General features: G+C 47.9%; 2 protein-coding genes across 2 annotated transcripts; both read right to left on the bottom strand.

The window, feature by feature from the left end:
• Nucleotides 1-8,906: 8,906 nt before the first annotated feature.
• LOC126068852 (melanoma-associated antigen B2-like) lies at nucleotides 8,907-9,944 on the bottom strand. Its single transcript, XM_049871542.1, has one exon. The coding sequence runs from the start codon at nucleotides 9,942-9,944 to the stop codon at nucleotides 8,907-8,909; it is 1,038 nt and encodes a 345-aa protein (XP_049727499.1).
• Nucleotides 9,945-16,628: 6,684 nt separating this feature from the next.
• On the bottom strand, nucleotides 16,629-19,790 carry LOC126068851 (melanoma-associated antigen B2-like). The gene is made up of 2 exons (XM_049871541.1): nucleotides 19,679-19,790; nucleotides 16,629-17,671 (listed from the first exon to the last, which is right to left on the bottom strand). Exons 1-2 carry the CDS (start codon nucleotides 19,788-19,790, stop codon nucleotides 16,629-16,631), a joined length of 1,155 nt encoding a protein of 384 aa, XP_049727498.1.
• Between the last annotated feature and the right edge of the window lie 349 nt (nucleotides 19,791-20,139).

Raw genomic sequence — 20,139 nt, 5'->3', positions numbered from 1 at the left:
GTTTAAATAGAATATCCTCTTATTCTACGATAAGTACTGTTAAGAGTTTTTGTATCCTACTGGTGACTTTGGTGAGGGTAAGAAAGTACACAATACTGGGGAAGCCAGCACAACTTATCCAAGGTAAGGTAGAAGTTCCAGCCGAGACTTCCCCCCGACCCTGCCGCGGTTCTCCGCCCCCCTCGCAGCCCTCCTAGTCACAGCTTCTAAACGCAGTTTGGCCCGACCACACTGCGGCCCTAACCACAGTTTGAATTTGGTGCCAGAATCCTGTGCATGCGCGAAACAAGATTTTGGCACATGCGCAGGACCTGAGGAGCTGTGTCCTCACTCTGTCCTTGGACGTGAACATCACTGACATGATTCAACATCTGGACCCCCAAATGTGGACGCGGGAAGGCGAAGGGCAGAGAGTTCCAGGCACCAAATCCAACCCCCAGACGCCACTGGAAATAAAAAGCTCTCCAACCACCTCAGTCATTGAGCACGTGCCCTTAGGGTTGATAGACCCTGCGTTGCTCCTTGTCTGTGCAGACGATAAATTTCCACTTTCTGTTTCCCTTGCAACTGGTCATGTGGCGTCCATCTTATTTCGATTGGCTAATAGGAGTGGACAAGAACCCTCGTTCAGTTACAAGGTCATGGAAGCTCCATAGACACATCCAAAGTCCACGAGGGACCAAATTACTGAGCTGAGTGCTATGGGGCCATGGTATTGGGGAACATCTAGCTCATTTGGCATAACATACTTTATAAAGAAAATGTTCTACATTCTACTATAGTGAGTAGCATCTGCAGCTTAAAAATTGCGAGTGGCCATCTAAGATACTCCACTACTCCCAACCCATCTGGAGAAAGGGAAAATGAAGAAAACCAAAGACACAAGGGAAAGATTAGTCCAAAGAACTAATCGACCACAGGTACCACAGCCTCTAGCAGACTGAGTCCAGCACAACTAGATGGAGCCTGGCTACCACCACTGACTGCTCTAACAGGGATCACAGTAGAGGGCCCTGGACAGAAATGGAGAGAAATGTAGAACAAAATTCTAACTCACAATAAAAAAAAAAAAAAAAAGACCACACTTAGCATCTGACGGAGACTGGAGAAACCCCAAGCGTATGGCCCCTGGACACCCTTACATCTCAGTGCTGAAGTCACTCATGAGATTCAGGCAAAGATTAGGCAGGCCCATAAAACCAAACGAGTCTAAATGGGCACACCAGCCCAGTGGCGAGGACAAGAAGGCAGGAGAGGACAGGAAAACTGGTAATAGGGAAACCAAGGTCGAGAAGGGGAAAGTGTTAAAATATCGTGGAGTTGGCAACCAATGTCACAAACAATATGGGTATTGTTTAAGAAACTTTTTTGCTCTGTAAACCTTCATCTAAAGTACAATTAAAAAAAAAAGTTTAGTTTCCCCATAGAGGAAGACACATACTAATGAACAAGTTAGTAAGTAAAGTGTAAGTGGCAAGGAACTGGACTCAAGTTGTTCTTGTTGTTAGGTGCCGTCAAGTCGGTTCTGACTCATAGCGACCCTATGCACAACAGAACGAAACACGGCCCGGTCCTGAGCCATCCTCACAATCGTTGTTATGCTTCAGCTCATTGTTGCAGCCACTGTGTCAATCCACCTCGTTGAGGGTCTCCCTCTTTTCCGCTGACCCTGCACTCTGCCAAGCATGATGTCCTTCTCCAGGGACTGATCCCTCCTGACAACATGTCCAAAGTATGTAAGACGCAGTCGCGCCATCATTGCCTCTAAGGAGCATTCTGGCTATACTTCTTCCAAGACAGATTTGTTTGCTCTTTTGGCAGTGCATGGTATATTCAGCATTCTTCACCAACACCATAATTCAAAGGCGACAACTCTTCTTCGGTCTTCCTTATTCATTGTCCAGCTTTCACATGCATATGATGTGATTGAAAATACCATGGCTTGGGTCAGGCGCACATTAGTCTTCAGGGTGATGTCTTTGCTCTTCTACACTTTAAAGAGGTCCTTTGCAGCAGATTTACACAATGCAATGCATCTTTTGATTTTTTGACTGCTGCTTCCATGGCTGTTGATTGTGGATACAAGTAAAATGAAATCCTTGACAACTTCCATCTTTTCTTCGTTTATCATGTTGTTGCTCATTGGTCCAGTTGTGAGGATTTTTGTTTTCTTTATGTTGAGGTGCAATCCATACTGAAGGCTGTGGTCTTTGATCTTCATTAGTAAGTGCTTCAAGTCCTCTTCACTTTCAGCAAGCAAGGTTGTGTCATCTGCATAATGCAGATTATTAATGAGTCTTCCTCCAATCCTGATGCCCTGTTCTTCTTCATATAGTCCAGCTTCTCATATTATTTGTTCACCATACGGATTAAATAGGTATGGTGAAAGAATACAACCCTGACGCACACCTTTCCTGACTTTAAACCCATCAGTATCTCCTTTTTCTGTCTGAACAACTGCCTCTTGATCTATGTAAAGACTCCTCACGAGCACAATTAAGTGTTCTGGAATTCCCATTCTTCGCAGTGTTATGCATAGTTTGTTAGGATCCACACAGTCGAATGCCTTTGCATAGTCAATAAAACACAGGTAAACATCCTTCTGGTATTCTCTGCTTTCAGCCAGGATCCATCTGACATCAGGAATGATATCCCTGGTTCCACGTCCTCTTCTGAAACCGGCCTGAATTTCTGGCAGTTTCCTGTCGATATACTGCTACAGCCGTTTTTGAATGACCTTCAGCAAAATTTTGCTTGCGTGTGATATTAATGATATTGTTCTATAATTTCTACATTCAGTTGGATCACCTTTCTTGGGAATAGGCATAAATATAGATCTCATCCAGTCAGTTGGCCAGGAAGCTGTCTTCCCTATTTCTTGGCATAGACAAGAGAGCACCTCCAGCGCTGCAGACTAGGAAGAAAGACGCGGCAGTCTCCTTCTGAAAAGCATTAGCCAGTGAAAACCTTAAGAATAGCAGCGGAACATTGTCTGATATAGTGCTGGAAGATGAGCCCCCCAGGTTGGAAGGCACTCAAAAGATGACTGGGGAAGAGCTGCCTCCTCAAAGTAGAGTCGACCTTAATGATGTGGATGGAGTAAAGCTTTTGGGACCTTCGTTTGCTGATGTGGCATGACTCAAAATGAGAAGAAACAGCTGCAAACATCCATTAAAAAATTGGAACCTGGAATGTACGAAGTATGAATCTAGGAAAATTGGAAATCGTCAAAAATGAAATGGAATGCATAAACACTGATATCCTAGGCATTAGTGAGCTGAAATGGACTGGTATTGGCCATTTCGAATCGGACAATCATATAGTCTACCATGCTGGGAATGACAACTTGAAGAGGAATGGTGTTGCATTCATCGTCAAAAAGAACGTTTCAAGATCTATCCTGAAGTACAACGCTGTCAGTGATAGGATAATATCCATACGCCTACAAGGAAGACCAGTTAATACGAATATTATTCAAATTTACACACCAACGACTAGGGCCAGAGATGAAGAAATAGAAGATTTTTATCAGCTGCTGCAGTCTGAAATTGATCGAACATGCAATCAAGATGCATTGATAATTACTGGTGATTGGAATGCAAAAGTTGGAAACGAAGAAGGATCAGTAGTTGGAAAATATGGCCTTGGTGATAGAAACAATGCCGGAGATCGAATGATAGAATTTTGCAAGACTAACGACTTCGTCATTGCAAGTACCTTCTTTCACCAACATAAACAGCGACTATTTTTTTTTTATACACATGGACCTCACCAGATGGAGCACACAGAAATCAAAGTGTCTACACCTGTGGAAAGAGACGATGGAAAAGCTCAATATCATCAGTCAGAACAAGGCCAGGGGCCGACTGTGGAACAGACCATCAATTGCTCATGTGCAAGTTCAAGCTGAAAATGAAGAAAATCAGAGCAAGTCCACGAGAGCCAAAATATGACCTTGAGTATATCCCACCAGAATTTAGAGACCATCTGAAGAACAGATTTGATGCATTGAACACTAGTAACCGAAGACCAGACGAGTTGTGGAATGACATCAAGGATATCATCCATGAAGAAAGCAAGAGGTCACTGAAAAGACAGGAAAGAAAGAAAAGACCAAGATGGATGTCAGAGGAGACTCTGAAACTTGCTCTTGAGGGTCGAGCAGCTAAAGCAAAAGGAAGAATTGATGAACTAAAAGAACTGAACAGAAGATTTCAAAGGGCCTCTCGAGAAGACAAAGTAAAGTATTATAATGACATGTGCAAAGAGCTGGAGATGGAAGACCAAAAGGGAAGAACATGCTCGGCATTTCTCAAGCTGAAAGAACTGAAGAAAAAATTCAAGCCTCGAGTTGCAATAGTGAAGGATTCCATGGGGAAAATATTAAATGACACAGGAAGCATCAAAAGAAGATGGAAGGAATACACAGAGTCATTATACCAAAAAGAATTAGTCCATATTCAACCATTTCAAGAGGTGGCATATGATCAGGAACCGATGGTACTGAAGGAAGAAGTCCAAGCTGCTCTGAAGGCATTGGCGAAAAACAAGGCTTCAGGAATTGATGGAATATCAATTGAGATATTTCAACAAACAGATGCAGCGCTGGACTCTCGTTAAAGACTTTTTATTTTGGATCGTAGTAAAAGGGTAGCTAGACGGACCCTTAAAGATAAAGAAAGGACATTTGTACTCTCTTCATTGACTCAGAATTTACTATCTAATTGACCTAAGACTCAATTCCTAGGTTTCTTTATATCTGTTCTTAAACTAAAGTATAATGGTTAAGAGCACAAGCACTAGAAAAAGATCTGAATTCCATCACTTAAAAAAAAAATTTTTTTTAAGCAAATATCTTAACATTCTCTGAACTTCCATTTCTGAACCTGTAAAATGAGGTCAATAATAAAATCCATGTATGAACTAATGTATGCTCAAAGATTAACATGGGAGATGGTACACAGAAAACACTCAATAAATTTTAGCCATCATCATTTTCTTTGTTCCATAATGATAGTTCCTTGACTGTTATTGCTTCCTATTCTACGCATTATTGTTTATCGCAGTCCCTATCGCATACTATGCTTGTATAATTATGCATTAAATAAGTGAGTATTTGACAGGAAATAAAAGATTTGGCAATGAATGGAAGTAAATAACTAAGGCAGAAGTTAGAGGCATTATATAGTGAAGTAAAGATTTATGTCATACAAGAAACCATGCCAAAATTTAGTGGCTCCAAACAACAGCCATTTATTTGTTCAGGAGTCTGTGGTTTCAGTTGGGATGGCACATCTCTGCACCATGTAGTGTTGTCTGGGTTCACTCCTGAGTTTGTGGTCAGCTGATGGTCCATGGCCTCACTCACATGTCTCTTGCTTGGCTGCCTGTCTTTCTGTTGGCAGGGGCAAAGGAGGTATCTAGGCCATTTAGCTCTCACCATCCTGCAGGCTACCCAGCGTTTGTTCACATGGTGGCGGTCACAAGTTATCTCTTTTCAAGTGTCTACTTGTGTCATGTTTGCTGTTATCCCACTGAGTAAAGCAAGCACTATGCCCAAGCCCAGGGTCAGTATGGGAGGGGACTTCCCAAGGCTTGGACAACAGGGAGGGTAATCAGTGTGGCCATTTATGCACAGGTGTAAAAAATGTACCAGATAGATCTCATGATATTTGAGCGTATTGACTGCAAAGGGAAAGTTGCTGATGAAGAAAGCAACATAAACTTCTGAAAGGAAAGACGAGTTCATAAGACCAAGAAATTTCAGGAGCCAGAAAGGTTCCTGGTTGTCTCTTCCTCTGAAACTAAAAGGAGAGATGAAGTGATGGGTATAAGAGGGGGATGTGGCCCTTAACAGAAACTAAGGCAGTTCACAACCTTACCAGTTACTGTTGAGTTGGTTCCTACTCATGGAGACCCCTTGTGTGCCAGGGAACAACTGTGCTCCACAGGGTTACCAATGGCTGATTTTTCAGATGTGGCTGAGAGGGTGTGCACCCCTGGAGCAGAGAGATGCCTCCTTGGCTTTAACAAAGGCCACCTTTACAGGATTCTTGGAGGGCACTTCTCTAGGACCACACAAGGCTCCTACTGTCCTGGTCAGGACCCTGTGAAGGAAATTAGGGGAAGGATTAGGTTGTAGATTGCCAGCCCTGCTTGGGGTTCAATGTGGTGACAGCAGGAGCTGACACTAAGGACTCTGCACTGGGTTATTTGGGGTTCTCCCAAGTTCACGCTTAGGGCCATCATTTCACCTGCTGGCAGGGCCAGGGCCACTCCCCTCTGCTACTCTGAACTTGACACCTCAAATCCCTGTGGAACCCACAAGGAGGAACCGAAGGAATAGCTCAGCCACCACTCCTGGCAGGGTGTCTTGTGATGACAGGACAGCAGGGCCCGTTCTTTCTGGGATTCCTTAGAGGCCTCAGTCCTCCACCAGGGTCCTCACCTTGGGTGACCAGATCCCTCACCTCCCTGAGATGCCCTGGAAGAAGTAACTGCCGCTCACTTAGTCAGCATGTCAGATCCCCAGGTTTGAAAGCAGGGGTGGGGCTTTATGGTTCCCCTTATTTCTGGGAGGAGTCATTACGTCTTAACTGAGTGTCCTCACCTTGATTCCTCTTAGGGACCCAGTCTCCTGCCTCTGCTGAGTAGGCCTCCCCATTACTCCAAGAACTTCATGGCATTGAGATGACCCACCCTCTGGAGAAAATGAGGTGGCACCTCAGTGTGATATCTCTGACCTTGTTATCCCATGTCCAAATAAATGCAACCCCATGTACAACTGCCCTATAAGGTTTCCTTGGCTATAAATTTTAAAGAAACAGATTGCCAGGTCTTTCTTCTGCAGTGCCACTGGGTGGGTTTGCACTGCCAACATTTATGTTACTAGTCAAGGTCAAAGCATTTTATCACTCATTAAGGAGTGTCATAGTTAACTAGTGCTGTTATAACAGATATACCACAAGGGGAAGCTTTAACAAATAGAAATTTCTCACAGTTTAGGAGCCTAAAAATCTGAATTCAGGTGTTGGCTCTAGGGGAAAGCTTTAACTCTTTGTTTGCTATGGGGGAAGGTCCTTGTCCTTCTTCAGCTTCTGTTTCTTGTTTCCTTGGAGGCCTCATGTGACATGGCAACTATCATTCTCCACTTGTGATTAACCTGCATGCTCAATCACCTCCTTTATATTTCAAAAGTGATTGGACTTAAGACACCCCCCAGAAAAAAAAAAAAACACTTCTGTCCAGAAGATTCTGACTCACAGGGATGCAACAGGACAGAGTAGAAATGCCCCATAGGGTTTCCAAGATTGTAAATCTTTACAGAAGCTGACTGCCATATCTTTCTCCCCTGGAGAAGGTGTGGGGTTGACTCAAGACGCTCATACAATTCCTGTCTTTAACATAACAACATGTATTCCCAAATGGCATTATAACCATGGTTATTGGGTCTTTATTTACAGCACCTCTTTCAGGGTGACATGGCGGGTAAACTCAATCCATATTAGGGGGTAATTTTTAATGCGCATGTGGGTAGACTGTCCCAGTTTAATGCAACACAAAGCTTCTAGAAGTGCTGTCAAAGACCAACAATTTCCCCTCCCAACTGCCCTTGTATCTATGTCACCCTAGGTTTCATTACCATAGCCAAAAGTCCAGTCTTCACTTGGTGTTTGCCAAATGACACTCAAGACAAACTCATTCTACTGTCCTTTCAATGGCATGGCTTCTGGCTCCCCCAGCCAAAGGCAAAAAGCTACTAACACTGGCCTCCTTACACGGAGTATCTCCCTATTTCTCAGAAACCCTGGAAATAAAGTGCATAACACACTCAGTCAGCAGTCATGTTCAAGAGCACTGGGACAAGAACAGCAGACACCTTCTAGTCCTTCCCAGGGGGGATTTCTCTCTGGTTTCCCCCCAATCCCAGAGGCAGTGTGAAGAGCTGGTTTCCATTCCAGGCACAGTGCTTCCACACTGAGACATATGATGGGAGTATCTGACCCTGCGCACCCCTCCCACAGCCTCATATGGACTCACCCCCACCCCCAACCCCACCCCTACCTGCTCTTCTCATCCCCTGCCCTTCCCTGCCCTATGTTTCCTAACTTAAAATTCCCCCAGCCCAGACTGAGAGATCAGAGTTTCCCAACGCCCCAAATTGCCCTTCCTTGGGGTATTTACGCTAGAGGGAACCCTGAAGTGCTCACTCCTTTTCTAACAGTCCTGAGGTCTTGGAGAGTATCTCAACCTCATTTCATACCTGCTGTTAGACTCTAAAATCTAAACACATGCTGCCACACCTTTGCTTAAAGGGCCCCATTACTAGCATGAAGCCTTCCAAAGGGCAGACGCTCAATTACTGTTTGGGGAAAATAAGAGGCAGGGAACAAGAGGTCAAATCATCACAATTTATTTTCTCCCACATCCTTAAATAAGCTAAACAAATCCAAGCACATGAATGTTCTACTTTTACCAAATGGAATAAGGGAAACCAAGAATTGACCAACTTTTATGGTCTTCTGCCTCTACCTTGTGATCCCAACTAACTCTTGTGGATATCTTTAATATTTCCAAGAACATCCCTATTCCGATACCATGTTAACTAGTTCTGGATTCATAAGAAAAGATTCAAAGATTTTCAATTTGTTTTACCCAACACAAAACTCTTCCTCCTAAATCTGAAAGACAACTATAAATGCATGAGGTGAATTTAGATTCTGAATCTTAATAAATCTTCAATTAAAAGGAACATTTGAAAAATACAAAAAAACAAGCTAAATCTACAAGTCACTCAACTATAACAGGAATACAAGAAGACATACATGTGCCCCCTCCAGCCCCATGTTGCCTGCACTACTTAGAAGGTTAACAGCCATTTGCAACCAAAAAGTGAAAAATCTGCATCAGACTTCACTAAGGATGGGAGGACCAGCTGCACTCTCCCTGTCACTAGACCCGGCCTTGGCCTCAGGACAAGCCCCAGCCCATTCTCCTCCTGTGGCTGTCTCTTCCTCATCTCCCCAAGCTTCTTTATACAGAGCTTGGAAAGCACCGGAGTTGGTATCCTGGACCTTGTCCGAAAACTCCAGGACTTTTGTCTTGCTGGCTTCAGCTTGGGCTCTGGGACCCCACAGGAATTCGTAGCATGGAGGATCACTGTTGGGCACCTGCCTGTACTCCAGGTACTTTGCCTGCACCAAATCTTTGGTAAGGAGCTTCCGGGGCTCCCCAAAGATGAAGTGCGTCTTCCCATCGTACATCCCAAACACATTCAGGAATTCCCACATCTCCTCCTCAGTGGCCCGGTTGCCATTCATGGAGATCATGGCCAGGAGAGGCATCAGGAGCCCAGTCTTGGGAAACCCCCTGCCACCACTCAGATTCTCTTCCTCGGTGATCTCCAACTTGCTGACAAGGGTATAGGATTGACCTTTGGAATCCACTTCCTTCACGTCAAGGCCAAAGACCAGCTCTATGTACTCAGAGGCTCTCCTCAGGATCTCAGGGAAGTGCTCCTTGTACCTTTTGTTGATGATCTTCATCATTTTTCCCTTGGTAATGCGCTCTTGCATCTCATACTTGGACAGCAGAAACTGCGACAACATGATCACCCTCCTGGTTAGAGGGTCTCTACGTGACCTCTCATTGGGGGCTCGGGCAGAAGAGGGACCTCCCTCATCTTGGCCCTCGGCCCCTCTAGGAGCTCTTCTGCCCGAAGTACCTGCAGCAGCAGTGGTGGTGGATGGGGCTCTCTGAGACCCCTGGGGAGTGCGAACAGCAGGGAAGCTCTGGGGAGGCCCCCCAAAAGAAAGAGAGGAAGAGGACGGGGACCTCTCCTCCTCTGCTGCAGTGGCCTGAGCACTGTTGACACTGTGGGTGCCTCCATGGGCCTGGCGACGTTTCTCACGGGCACGGAGCTTACTCTTATGACCTCGAGGCATGATGACTGCTCAAGGATAGCAGGCCGGAGTGTAGAAGGAGGGCAGGTGATGCGGGCCCAAAGGAGGAGGAAGGCTGAGAGGATGTGTGCCCTGTAGCAGAGAGATGCCTCCTGGCTTTCACAACCGATGCCTCTTCAGGATTCTTGAGGACACTGCTGTAGAACCTCACAAAGCTCCAGTTGTCCCAGTCAGGACCCTGTAGAGGAAATTAGAGGAAGGATTAGGTTGTAGATTGCCAGCCCTGCTTGGGGCTTATTGGGGTGACAGCAGGGGCTGATTCTAGGGACTATCTGTGCTGGGGTATTAGGGATTCTTCTAATGTCACTCGTAGGGCCATCATATCATTCGCCAGCAAGGCCAGGGCACCTCGCCTCTACTACTCTGACCCTGAAACCTCAAATCCCTCTGGGACCCACAAGCAGAAACTGAAGGAGCAGGTCAGCCACCACTCCTGGCAGGGTGTCTCAATGATGACAGCACACCGGGGCCTGTTCTGTCTGGGGTTCCCTGGAGATCCCAGTCCTCCACCAGGGTCTTCACCATGGCTGCCCCCTTTTACCAGGTCCCTCACCTCCCCGACATGCCCTGGGAGTTAGTGACTACAACTCACTAAATAACCATACCCAGGTTCTCCAGGTCCAAAGGCAGTGTTGGGGCTCAATGTTTCCCCCTTTCTTCTGGGAGGAGTCACCTCATCAGAACTCAGTATCCTCACCTTGACTCCCATTAGACACCATGTCTCTTGCCTCTGCAGAATACCCTGTTGGTACCCATTACTGTCAAGTCGATTCCAACTCATAGCAACCCTATAGGACACAGTAGAACTGCCCCATGGAGTTTCCAAGAAGTGCCTGGTGGATTTGAACTGCCCACCTCTGGGTTAGCAGCCATAGTACTTAACCATTACACCACCAGGATTTCCTCTCCTGAATAAGCCTCTCCGTTACTCCAAGGACTTCATGTCCCTGAGACCATCTGTCCGTAGGAACAAACCAGGGGCACCTCAGCCTGATACCTCTGCCCGTGGCTGCCCTGGGCCAACAGCAGCGGGAGGCTTTTCTGCCTCCTCCTCTCTTCTTGGGGGAAGGGAGAAGAGGGGTTAATTTCCTACTGCCTTCTAAAGGATTTTTACCTTGACTCCCACCAGTTTCTGGGATCCCTCCATCTCCTGAATTGGGGCTTAAAGAAAGGCGCTCATCTCCCTGAGATACTCGAGGCAGAAGTCTAGAGTCCCTGGAACTTTCCAGATTTGGCCTGGGCTTTCCAGGGCTAATGGCATTAGGAGAGCCCACTGCAATCCTCCCCATTTCGGGTTGAGTGTTCCCAGTACCTCAATCATATCTTCCCTTCACTCTGTACCATTCCTGGGACCCCACCCTCTGCTGTCATGAGGCCACATCCCTCAGACCAATGGCCACACCTTCCTGAGAACTCAGAGTTGAAAATCCGAGTGAGCCACATCCTTTGCAGGCTGTTTTGGGAATCCTAGTGCTGCCCAGGGCGGCGGGGGTTGCCTGACCCCAGAGTTCTCAATTGGTGATCCCTTCATTCCTCATTCAGGTTTCTGAACTTCTTCGTGGGTTGGGGTTCCTCCCTCTACTAACTTAAGTCCGCCCAAAAGCAGGGGTGGGATTGATGGCTCAGACTAAGGCCCTCACCTCCCTAGAAGGAAGTCAGGGTGCTACACATCTGGCTACCCCTGCCCAGGGGCTCCCAGGGCTTTGAGCAAGCTTGGGCTGTGGGCGGCCCCTCTTTTAAGGAGAAGCCTCCTCATTAGCACTAAGAGTCCTCGCCTGGCCTGCAGTTAGGGTCTAGGTCTCCTCCCTCTTCGGAACTTGGGTCCTTTCTTGGACCAAGGCCTGCCCATCCTTAGACTTTACAGGCCGAAGTCAGCCTGGTGGCCTTGAGGCTGGTGGTAGGGGCGGGACTTTGTGGGACCTCCTCTGTTCTGGGGAAGGGGTCCCTTATTCCACATTCAGGATCCTCACCTGGACTCCTGACCAGTCCCAAGATTCCACCCTCCTCCGATGATGAAAGCCTCAACCCGGTCAGACCAGACGCCTCGCCTTCCCGGCGCTTCCTGGATGGAAGTCGGCGCATGCCCATCCGTCACTTCCGGCCAAGGCTATGGCGGGGGGCTCCGAGGGCCAAGGCCATTAGAGGGGGGTGTCCGAGGGCCAACAGCACCGGTGGCACTCTTAGGACCCTGATTTTCTGGGGTTAATTGGTCAGCACAGTCCACATTCAGGGTCCTCACCTTGACTCCTGATCAGTCCTCAGACTCTACCCTCTTCTGCTGAGGAAAGCTCACAGCCCCCCAAACCAGAATCTGCAACTTCCTAGTACTTCATAGATGAAAGGCAGGACATGTCACATCTCTACAAGGCTATAGGGAGGGCCTCCAAGATTCAAGACATTTGCGGTGGGGGCCGGCGGCCCCGAGGGTTGACACCAAGTTCAGGATCCTTCGAATTCCGGTGTTCTGGAGTGAGTGGTCCCTTAGTGCTCACGCAGGGTTCCCACCTTGATACCTGTCAGATCCTGGGAGTCCCGTGTGTGAAGACCTGACCACAGGCTCAGAACAAGATTCTCACCACGCCGAGATCCTAGAGGGACAGGTCAAGGTGTGCCTCACGACACAGATTCCAGAGGCCTCACAGGATTGCAGGCTGTTTCACGACTCCTGGCATATCCTTTTTAGACGGTAGATCGCCCCATAAACACTCAGGGTCCAAACCTAGCTCCAGTTAGGGACAAGACTCCTCCCTCTGCAGAATTGGGGCCGCCCCTTTAGACCGGACCCTTCCTCCCTGAGACCACTCTGCAAGAAACAATGGGCATCTCTGTTAGAGAGCTCTCCCGGAGCCTTCCCAGGACTAAGAACAGAGGCAATGCTCTCTTCTGCTCCTTCTGTTGATGGGGTTCCCACTCATAACACTTAAGATCCTCACCTTGCCTTCTTTGAGGGCCTGAGACTCCTCCCTCTGTGGAGCTGGGGTATGCCCACAAGACCTGATACCCTCCAGGCAGAATCGAGGGGACCCCTCATCCTGACAACTCTGCCCTGGGCCTCCCAGGGTGGACAGGGGATATTTTGTATGAACTCCTCCATCAGGGTTGGGTGGTTCCCTCCTTCCTCATTCAGTCTTCATCTTGAACCTGACCAGTCCTGATATCTATGCCCTGCTGAATTCAAGGCTGGTCCTCTCATATCAAGGTCTTCACTGACCTGGGACCTCTGATTTGGACGTCAGGATGAGTCATATCCAGCCAGGACTGTCTAAGATCTCTCAGGGCCAACTGCAACGCCAGGACAATAGAGGACATCACTCTTCTTGAGAGGCCGCCCATCATCTTCATTCAGGGTCATCACGTAGATATCTCTCAGAGGCTGAGTGTCCTTCCTTTACCGATTTAGAGGGTGTCCTTAGGCCAATGTCTAAGGTCCCTGAAAAGCCAGAAGAATAAGTGAGGGCATTACTGGGGGCTCTCTAAGTCTCACAGCAAGCCCTGCAATTCTTCGTGTAATCCCTAAATTCTGGTGTGTTTTTCCTCTCTGTTTTCATTCACTGGGATCCTCTTCTTGGCTCCTCTTTGATTAAAGGCTTCCTGAGAAATGCCACATCCTTGAAAACTCGAGCAAATTTGCTATTGGAAATCTTGCAGAGATTGGTTCCCTGCACAGTAGTGAAGAGTGGCATAAATGGAGAACCTGCTGCCAAAGACAAGAAGCCCAACACGGGTAGTGGGCTGTCAGAAAACCAAGCTGATCTCATCCTTCTCTCCTTCAGCCACACCCAGAGGCTCATGTAACATTGGTTCTGATACATCTACTTTCTACAGGCAGGGGTTCTCCAGGATGATTTTATGAGCTCCAATCTTTTCAGGTTATCTGTCTTGTATATGTCAGTGATTGTATTGTCACTGAATATTATCTTTTCCTTTTCCTTATTCATACGTCTCACTTATTTTAGTATTCACATAGCTCTGGCTATACAGTCCAACTCAATGCTCTGGGCTCAGCATTATTCATTTTCTTACCTGAGAAACATTTTGTAGTGGAGAGAAGAACAGTGAATTAAGAGACACAGGGTAAGCCTCTGGCTGGGAGGAGTGGTGGAACAGTGTGGGCTCCAGATGGATTCAAACCACGGGTCTGATGTAGCTTGCTCATGTACTAGACTTGCAAACTCAAACACATTACCAAACACTCTGAGCTCCAGGTTCTTCTTCTGGGAAGGGTGGTTGATAAGCCCTGTCTTCTAGGGAGGGTGCATTGTGTGCAAGGCATGAGAGAAGCACCTGGCAAAGTGACTGCACATATTGGGTCATTAAAGGATAGCACTGATTACTAGGATTACTTTGACACCACAAAATACCACCCACCCACCTGAGAATTTTTTGTTTTCTCCAGGGTTTGTATGAATACACAGTGCTCTAGGACAAAGAAAACCAAATGAGAAGAAATACTACTTAGAAGGAAGAACTAAGTAATATTTTTCAATAACTTCTTGCCGTCAAGTCAATTCCAACCAAATGCAACCTCATGTACAACTGCCCTACAGGGTTTCCTTGGCTATCAATTTTAAGGAAACAGATTGCCAGGTCTTCCTTCTGCAGTGCCACTGGGTGGGTTTGCACTGCTAACATTTGTGTTACTAGTCAAGGTCAAAGCATTTTATCAGTCATTAAGGAGTGTCATAGTTATCCAGTGCTGTTATAACAGATATACCACAAGGGGAAGCTTTAACAAATAGAATTTTCTCATAGCTTTTTTTTTTTAAGGAGCCTAGAAATCTGAATTCAGGAGTTGGCTCTAGGGGAAAGCTTTAGCTCTTTGTTTGCTATGGGGGAAGGTCCTTGTCCTTCTTCAACTTCTGTTTCTTGTTTCCTTGGAGGTCTCCTGTGGCATGGTGACTATCATTCTCCACTTGTGATTACTTGCTTGCTCGGTCACCTCCTTTATATTTCAAAAGTGATTGGACTTAAGACACCCCCCAGAAAAAAAAAAAACACTTCTGTCCAGAAGATTCTGACTCACAGGGATGCAACAGGACAGAGTAGAAATGCCCCATAGGGTTTCCAAGATTGTAAATCTTTACAGAAGCTGACTGCCATATCTTTCTCCCCTGGAGAAGGTGTGGGGTTGACTCAAGACGCTCATACAATCCCTGTCTTTAACATAACAACATGTATTCCCAAATGGCATTATAACCATGGTTATTGGGTCTTTATTTACAGCACCTCTTTCAGGGTGACATGGCGGGTAAACTCAATCCATATTAGGGGGTAATTTTTAATGCGCATGTGGGTAGACTGTCCCAGTTTAATGCAACACAAAGCTCCTAGAAGTACTGTCAAAGACCAACAATTTCCCCTCCCAACTGCCCTTGTATCTATGTCACCCTAGGTTTCATTACCATAGCCAAAAGTCCAGTCTTCACTTGGTGTTTGCCAAATGACACTCAAGACAAACTCATTCTACTGTCCTTTCAATGGCATGGCTTCTGGCTCCCCCAGCCAAAGGCAAAAAGCTACTAACACTGGCTTCCTTACACGGAGTATCTCCCTATTTCTCAGAAACCCTGGAAATAAAGTGCATAACACACTCAGTCAGCAGTCATGTTCAAGAGCACTGGGACAAGAACAGCAGACACCTTCTAGTCCTTCCCAGGGGGGATTTCTCTCTGGTTTCCCCCCAATCCCAGAGGCAGTGTGAAGAGCTGGTTTCCATTCCAGGCACAGTGCTTCCACACTGAGACATATGATGGGAGTATCTGACCCTGCGCACCCCTCCCACAGCCTCATATGGACTCACCCCCACCCCCAACCCCACCCCTACCTGCTCTTCTCATCCCCTGCCCTTCCCTGCCCTATGTTTCCTAACTTAAAATTCCCCCAGCCCAGACTGAGAGATCAGAGTTTCCCAACGCCCCAAATTGCCCTTCCTTGGGGTATTTACGCTAGAGGGAACCCTGAAGTGCTCACTCCTTTTCTAACAGTCCTGAGGTCTTGGAGAGTATCTCAACCTCATTTCATACCTGCTGTTAGACTCTAAAATCTAAACACATGCTGCCACACCTTTGCTTAAAGGGCCCCATTACTAGCATGAAGCCTTCCAAAGGGCAGACGCTCAATTACTGTTTGGGGAAAATAAGAGGCAGGGAACAAGAGGTCAAATCATCACAATTTATTTTCTCCCACATCCTTAAATAAGCTAAACAAATCCAAGCACATGAATGTTCTACTTTTACCAAATGGAATAAGGGAAACCAAGAATTGACCAACTTTTATGGTCTTCTGCCTCTACCTTGTGATCCCAACTAACTCTTGTGGATATCTTTAATATTTCCAAGAACATCCCTATTCCGATACCATGTTAACTAGTTCTGGATTCATAAGAAAAGATTCAAAGATTTTCAATTTGTTTTACCCAACACAAAACTCTTCCTCCTAAATCTGAAAGACAACTATAAATGCATGAGGTGAATTTAGATTCTGAATCTTAATAAATCTTCAATTAAAAGGAACATTTGAAAAATACAAAAAAACAAGCTAAATCTACAAGTCACTCAACTATAACAGGAATACAAGAAGACATACATGTGCCCCCTCCAGCCCCATGTTGCCTGCACTACTTAGAAGGTTAACAGCCATTTGCAACCAAAAAGTGAAAAATCTGCATCAGACTTCACTAAGGATGGGAGGACCAGCTGCACTCTCCCTGTCACTAGACCCGGCCTTGGCCTCAGGACAAGCCCCAGCCCATTCTCCTCCTGTGGCTGTCTCTTCCTCATCTCCCCAAGCTTCTTTATACAGAGCTTGGAAGGCACCGGAGTTGGTATCCTGGACCTTGTCCGAAAACTCCAGGACTTTTGTCTTGCTGGCTTCAGCTTGGGCTCTGGGACCCCACAGGAATTCGTAGCATGGAGGATCACTGTTGGGCACCTGCCTGTACTCCAGGTACTTTGCCTGCACCAAATCTTTGGTAAGGAGCTTCCGGGGCTCCCCAAAGATGAAGTGCGTCTTCCCATCGTACATCCCAAACACATTCAGGAATTCCCACATCTCCTCCTCAGTGGCCCGGTTGCCATTCATGGAGATCATGGCCAGGAGAGGCATCAGGAGCCCAGTCTTGGGAAACCCCCTGCCACCACTCAGATTCTCTTCCTCGGTGATCTCCAACTTGCTGACAAGGGTATAGGATTGACCTTTGGAATCCACTTCCTTCACATCAAGGCCAAAGACCAGCTCTATGTACTCAGAGGCTCTCCTCAGGATCTCAGGGAAGTGCTCCTTGTACCTTTTGTTGATGATCTTCATCATTTTTCCCTTGGTAATGCGCTCTTGCATCTCATACTTGGACAGCAGAAACTGCGACAACATGATCACCCTCCTGGTTAGAGGGTCTCTACGTGACCTCTCATTGGGGGCTCGGGCAGAAGAGGGACCTCCCTCATCTTGGCCCTCGGCCCCTCTAGGAGCTCTTCTGCCCGAAGTACCTGCAGCAGCAGTGGTGGTGGATGGGGCTCTCTGAGACCCCTGGGGAGTGCGAACAGCAGGGAAGCTCTGGGGAGGCCCCCCAAAAGAAGGAGAGGAAGAGGACGGGGACCTCTCCTCCTCTGCTGCAGTGGCCTGAGCACTGTTGACACTGTGGGTGTCTCCAAAAGCCTGGCGACGTTTCTCACGGGAACGGAGCTTACTCTTATGACCTCGAGGCATGATGACTGCTCAAGGATAGCAGGCAGGAGAGTGGAAGGAGGGCAGGTGATGCAGTCCCACAGGAAGATGGAGGCTGAAAGGATGTGTGCCCTGTAGCAGAGAGATGCCTCCTTAGCTTTCACAACGGATGCTTCTGCAGGATCCTTGAGCACACTGCTGTAGAACCTGACAAAGCTCCAGTTGTCCCGGTCAGGACCCTGTAAAGAAAATTAGAAGAAGGATTAGGTTTTAGATTGCCAGCCCTGCTTGGGGCTTATTGGAGTGACAGCAGGGGCTGGCTCTAGCAACTCTTTGTGCTGGGATATTAGGGATTCTTCTAATGTCACTCATAGAGCCATCATATCATCTGCCGGCAAGGCCAGGGCACCTCGCCTCTACTACTCTGACCCTGAAACCTCAAATCCCTCTGGGACCCACAAGCAGAAACTGAAGGAGCAGGTCAGCCACCACTCCTGGCAGGGTGTCTCAATGACGACAGCACATCGGGGCCTGTTCTGTCTGGGGTTCCCTGGAGATCTCAGTTCTCCACCAGGGTCTTCACCATGGCTGCCCCCTTTTACCAGGTCCCTCACCTCCCCGACATGCCCTGGGAGTTAGTGACTACAACTCACTAAATAACCATACCCAGGTTCTCCAGGTCCAAAGGCAGTGTTGGGGCTCAATGTTTCCCCCTTTCTTCTGGGAGGAGTCACCTCATCAGAACTCAGTATCCTCACCTTGACTCCCATTAGACACCATGTCTCTTGCCTCTGCAGAATACCCTGTTGGTACCCATTACTGTCAAGTCGATTCCAACTCATAGCAACCCTATAGGACACAGTAGAACTGCCCCATGGAGTTTCCAAGAAGCGCCTGGTGGATTTGAACTGCCCACCTCTGGGTTAGCAGCCATAGTACTTAACCATTACACCACCAGGATTTCCTCTCCTGAATAAGCCTCTCCGTTACTCCAAGGACTTCATGTCCCTGAGACCATCTGTCCGTAGGAACAAACCAGGGGCACCTCAGCCTGATACCTCTGCCCGTGGCTGCCCTGGGCCAACAGCAGCGGGAGGCTTTTCTGCCTCCTCCTCTCTTCTTGGGGGAAGGGAGAAGAGGGGTTAATTTCCTACTGCCTTCTAAAGGATTTTTACCTTGACTCCCACCAGTTTCTGGGATCCCTCCATCTCCTGAATTGGGGCTTAAAGAAAGGCGCTCATCTCCCTGAGATACTCGAGGCAGAAGTCTAGAGTCCCTGGAACTTTCCAGATTTGGCCTGGGCTTCCAGGACTAATGGCATTAGCAGAGCCCACTGCAATCCTCCCCAAAAGGTTGAGTGTTCCCAGTACCTCAGTCATGTCTTCCCTTCACTCTGTACTATTCCCGGGACCCCACCCTCTGCTGTCATGAGGCCACATCCCTGAAAGATCACACCCTCCTGAGACTCAGAGTTGAAAATCCGAGTGAGCCACATCCTTTGCAAGCTGTTTTGGGAATCCTAGGGCTGGCCAGGGCAGCGGGGGTCACTTGATCCCAGAGTTCTCAATTGGTGATCCCTTCATTATTTATTTATTTATTTATTTATTTATTTTCATTCCTCACTCAGGCTTCTGAACGTCTTCCGGGTAGGGCTCCTCCCTCTACTAACTTAAATCGGCCCGAAAGCAGGGCTAGGATTGATGGCTCAGACTAAGGCCCTCACCTCCCTAGAAGGAAGTCAGGGTGCTACACATCTGGCTACCCCTGCCCGGGGGCTCCCAGGGCTGACGGCAAGCTTGGGCTGTGGGCGGCCCCTTTTTTAAGGAAAAGCCTCCTCATTAGCACTAAGGGTCCTCGCCTGGCCTGCAGTTAGGGTCTAGGTCTCCTCCCTCTTCGGAACGCGGGTGCCTTCTTGGACCGAGGCCCGCCCATCCGGAGACTTTACAGGCCGAAGTCAGCCTGGTGGCCTTGGGGCTGGCGGTAGGGGCGGGACTTTGTGGGACCTCCTCTGTTCTGGGTTAGGTGTCCCCTTAGTCCACATTTACGATCCTCACCTGGACTCCTGACCGGTCCCGAGACTCCACCCTTCTCCGATGATGAAAGCCTCAACCCGGTCAGACCAGACGCCTCGCCTTCCCGGCGCTTCCTGGATGGAAGTCGGCGCATGCCCGCCCGTCACTTCCGGCCAAGGCTATGGGGGGCCGCCGAGGACCAAGGTCGTGAGGGGGGACTCCGAGGGCCGACAGCAGGGGGCGGCCCTTTTAGGACCCCGCTTTTCTGGGGTTAATTGGTCACCACAGTCTACATTCAGGGTCCTCACCTTGACTCCTGATCAGCCCTGAGACTCCACTCTCCTCTGCTGAGGAGAGCTCACAGACCCCCAAACCAGAAGCTGCACCTTCACAGCACTTCCTAGATGGAAGCCAGGACACGTCACATCCGTACAAGGCTGTACCCAGGGCCTCCAAGGATCAAGACCCTCTTACTGGGGCAGGGGGGCCTCCGAGGGCCGACA

The sequence above is a fragment of the Elephas maximus genome, chromosome X, assembly GCF_024166365.1.
Source record: "Elephas maximus indicus isolate mEleMax1 chromosome X, mEleMax1 primary haplotype, whole genome shotgun sequence".
Classification (NCBI taxonomy): domain Eukaryota; kingdom Metazoa; phylum Chordata; class Mammalia; order Proboscidea; family Elephantidae; genus Elephas; species Elephas maximus.
This window is presented reverse-complemented; position numbering and strand designations above follow the sequence as displayed.